Source organism: Etheostoma cragini, chromosome 8, assembly GCF_013103735.1.
Source record: "Etheostoma cragini isolate CJK2018 chromosome 8, CSU_Ecrag_1.0, whole genome shotgun sequence".
NCBI classification, from domain to species: Eukaryota; Metazoa; Chordata; class Actinopteri; order Perciformes; family Percidae; genus Etheostoma; species Etheostoma cragini.
The window spans coordinates 64,649-69,240 of NC_048414.1; the positions used below are offsets into that span (position 1 = coordinate 64,649).

General features: G+C 41.8%; 2 protein-coding genes across 2 annotated transcripts in view; one reads left to right on the forward strand and one right to left on the reverse strand.

The window, feature by feature from the left end:
• Nucleotides 1-1,263: 1,263 nt before the first annotated feature.
• On the forward strand, nt 1,264-4,454 carry LOC117948940 (laminin subunit beta-1 variant-like). Its single transcript, XM_034878911.1, has 4 exons — nt 1,264-1,436; nt 2,573-2,778; nt 3,659-3,797; nt 4,432-4,454. Exons 1-4 carry the CDS (start codon nt 1,412-1,414, stop codon nt 4,452-4,454), a joined length of 393 nt encoding a protein of 130 aa, XP_034734802.1. The 5' UTR covers nt 1,264-1,411.
• Nucleotides 4,455-4,471: 17 nt separating this feature from the next.
• The window catches only part of LOC117948941 (laminin subunit beta-1-like), a 3,839-nt gene continuing 3,718 nt past the window's right edge, over nt 4,472-4,592 (reverse strand). Inside the window, exon 7 of the mRNA XM_034878912.1 lies at nt 4,472-4,530. Within this exon, the coding sequence (XP_034734803.1) occupies nt 4,472-4,530 (59 nt within the window). The remainder of the gene's footprint in view (nt 4,531-4,592) is intronic.

Below are 4,592 nucleotides of genomic sequence, written 5' to 3' on the forward strand. Positions count from 1 at the left end.
TGGTCCCCACAAAGATAGCCAGACACGACTGTGTGTGTGTGTGTGTGTGTGTGTGTGTGTGTGTGTGTGTGTGTGTCTGAGCTCTGAGGGAGAGGGGGAAGTCCAGCAGATTCTTCAGAAGAATGAGAAACACTAACTCCATGTTCATTAAAAGAGTTTTTCATTTTGAAAGAGAAGCAGACAAATTAAATATTAAAATTATAAAAACTTGTTTCTGACTGGAACTGAACATCATCAGTACATTTACTCAATTACTGCACTCATGTACTATGTTCAGGTACTTGTACTTTGCCTGAGCATTTCCATGTTTTATTTTTCTACTCCAAAAGGGTACTGTACTGTAATTTCTACTTCATCAATAGTATTTGACAGCTTTACGTACTTTACACGTACAAACATATAAGCCTATGTGTGTGAGTATATAAGAGCTGTCAGACAATTGAATTAATGCAATAAATCTCATTAATGTAATTAGTTAACTCAAACTTAATCTCATTAATAACTCATAATTAATGTCCTTAATTAGTTAACTCATAATTAATCTCCTTAATTAGTTAACTCATAATTAATCTCATTAGGACATACATACTTTAAAAATAGTTTAATAATATAAATGAAGTCACGTGTCCTCTTCCATGGAACAAAGAGACCTGAGAACAGAAACCTGTGGCTGTCACACAGGAAGTCTTGGGACATGGATTTCAGATAAAAAGCATCAGACTGAAAAGGCTTTTTCACATTTTAAAGTTTTTCTTGTTTTGTAATAGAAGGTGATTTATCTTTGTATTTTTCAAGTATGTATATATATATGTGTGTATATATGTTGTATTTATATGTGTGTATATACACACATATATGTGTATATACATGTAATTTACATATCACATATATATGTATGTCTATTATGGAAGTCAATGGGAATTTCCAAGACCGGTAGTGTACTTATTATATAATATATTCTATAAGACACTTTATAGTTCCTGCTTTATACAATATATAAACAATAATACTAGTATTAAGGCTTTATTTCCGCTCTGAGTAAAGACATCTCTCAAGAAGCATTCAACGTTTCAGCCCGTTTTATTTTGAATGTCAGCCCGGAAGTGTGGAGCTGAGGTGTAGGTACCGTGGGATGTGATCTGAGGAGGCGGAGTCCGGGTCCGAGGGGGTCTTGGTCTCTGCAGGCTTTCTAACCCGTAACCATTACCAGCAGCTCCGCTTTGTGAAGAGACCCCGGACACTTTCAGGGTCTGGAGAGTCTCGAGGCCTCCTAACGTTAACGGGACCGGGACTCACTGACTCACGGACCGGGATCTACGGACTCACTGACTCACGGACCGGGATCTACCGACCCACGGACTCACGGACCGGGACGTTTCTCCGTTTGGTTTGTCCTTTGAAGACCAGCAGCATGTTGGAGCTCGCGCTGCTGCTTGGTGAGTTCCCATTTAATACTCTAATAACAACAAAAAGTTCTATTTCTTCTGTTAATCAGCTGCAAATCAATAAAGTTTGAAAGAAAAAGTTAATTTTGGTCTTAACTTCCGGTCAACGCTGAAGGAATCTCCTTCTGAGAGTCGGTTAATCGGTTACTCTGTGTTTAAATAATTAACCCTCTCCTTTGGCTTTCTGATAATGGAGAAAGATATGTTATTATTATAATTATTATGTTGTTATAATTCAGCCGATAAATAATTAATAACGTTTAATCTCAGTAATTAGGAAGTTTTCAGAAGGAGGACATTTTTAATTAATTATTAAATTATTAAAATAATAAAAGTTAATTTAATCAGAAATACTTTGATATCTAAAATATAAAAAGAATGCAGCCACTGATCCAGGATTAACTACAGACACTACAGACAGCTTAACTACAGGCACTACAGACAGGTACACTACAGACAGCTTAACTGCAGACACTACAGACAGGTACACTACAGACAGCTTAACTACAGGCACTACAGACAGGTACAGTACAGACAGCTTAACTACAGGCACTACAGACAGGTACAGTACAGACAGCTTAACTACAGGCACTACAGACATGTACACTACAGACAGCTTAACTACAGGCACTACAGACAAGTACACGACAGACAGCTTAACTACAGACACTACAGACAGGTACACTACAGACAGCTTAACTACAGGCACTACAGACAGGTACAGTACAGACAGCTTAACTACAGACACTACAGACAAGTACACGACAGACAGCTTAACTACAGGCACTACAGACAGGTACAGTACAGAAAAATTAACTACAGACACTACAGACAGGTACACTACAGACACTACAGACACATTTGATCTAGGGACATCATTAATTACAGACACTACAGACAGACAGGTACACTACAGACAGCTTAACTACAGACACTACAGACAAGTACATTACAGACAGCTTAACTACAGACACTACAGACAGGTACATTACAGACAGGTATAATTAAAAATAATAATGAATAAAGTCAGAAACCAGAGATCTGTCAGAGAACCTTGTTAAATCAATAATCACTGTGATTACATTTCTTTCATATTGTTCAGACCCAACCAGACTTTGTGTTCTCAGCCCTGCAGGTGTGCTCAGGTGGCTCCCAGGGGGGCGGGGCCTCAGTCGATAATGTCAGCATCCCTGAGCTCAGCGACGTGTGCACAGAGGGCAGCTGTTACCCGGCAACAGGAGACCTTCTGATTGGCCGAGCCCACCAACTGTCGTCCACCTCTACCTGCGGATTGAACCGCCCTGAACCGTTCTGCATTGTCAGCCACCTGCAGGTAAACTACAGACACTACAGACAGGTACACTACAGACAGGTACACTACAGACACCACAGACACTACAGACAGGTACACTACAGACACTGCAGACAGGTACACTACAGACACCACAGACACTACAGACAGGTACACTACAGACACCACCAACAGGTAACTAATAATAATGTAAACTACAGACACGTGATAAGTTAACAATCTGCACTGAGATCCAACTAGACTGCATCTGAGATGTGTGTGTGTTTGTGTGTCTCTGTGTGTGTGTGTGTGTGTGTCTTTGTCTGTGTCTGTGTCTGGCTGTGTGTTTGTGTGTTTGTGTGTGTGTGTTTGTCTTTGTAGGTGTCTGTGTCTGGCTGTGTGTGTGTGCGTGTGTGTGTGTGTCTTTGTCGGTGTCTGTGTCTGGCTGTGTGTGTGTGTGTGTGTGTCTGCAGTGTTTCCTGTATCAAACCACCTCCCTAAAAGGAGCTCTGAGAGCAGACAGATGTTGATGTTTCTCCAGATGTTCCAGATGTTTCTGTTTAGAACTCGTAGACGATTTCAAAGGTCAAAGTGAAGGCGTCCAATCAGATTGAGAATTGGGACTGAGCGTGCTCAGTGAAAAGCTGACTTTGATTCTGTTAGAGGGGAAGATGTGGACCACACACAGCTTCCTGTTTAATAAACCTGTTATTAATAACCCAGTGTAGTCTCATCACCATAACTAACCGATAATGAGACCAGACAGGAATCTCCGGAATTTACCTCACTATTAACTCTTTACTCCCCCGTCTCTCTCTCTCTCTTTCTCTTTCTCTTTTTCTCTGTCTGTCTTTCTGTCTATGTGTCTGTCTCTCTGCCTGTCTCTCTGCCTGTCTGTCTCTCTCTGTGTGTGCTGAACCAGGAGGAGAAGAAGTGCTTCCTGTGCGACTCGGCGACTCCGTACGATCAGCTGAGTGAACAGATGAGCGGCCATCGCATCGAGAACGTTGTCACAACGTTCGCTCCCAACAGACTGAAGACCTGGTGGCAGTCTGAGAATGGTACACACACACTCACACACACACACACACACACACACACACAGTCACACACTCACGCGCACACACACACACACACACACACACAGTCACACACTCATGTACACACACACACAGTCACACTCAGGCACACACACAAACAGTCACACACACTCACGCACACACACATGCCATAGCATTTTTCATTCAATATTATTTAATTCAGATGAAATATGGGGATGAACCAGAGACATCCATGTTTCAGATGTTATCTGCTCTGACCAATCAGAGACATCCATGTTTTAGATGTGATCCGCTCTGACCAATATGAGACATCCATGTTTCAGATGTGATCCACTCTGACCAATCAGAGACATCCATGTTTCAGATATTATCCACTCTGACTAAACAGAGATATCCATGTTTCAGATATGATCTGCTCTGACCAATCAGAGACATCCATGTTTCAGATATTATCCGCTCTGACCAATCAAAGACATCCATGTTTCAGATATTATCCGCTCTGACCAATCAGAGACATCCATGTTTCAGATATGATCCGCTCTGACCAACCAGAGACATCCATGTTTCAGATATGATCTGCTCCGACCAATCAGAAACATCCATGTTTCAGATGTGATCTGCTCTGACCAATCAGAAACATCCATGTTTCAGATGTGATCCGCTCTGACAAATCTTTATGCAGGGTTAGATGTTGTAAAGCTGTGGGGCGGGGCCCTGCTGCAGGCCGTCCTTTCTGCAGGGTTAGAGGTTGTAAAACTGTGGAGCGGGGCCCCGCTGCAGGCCATATTATTACAG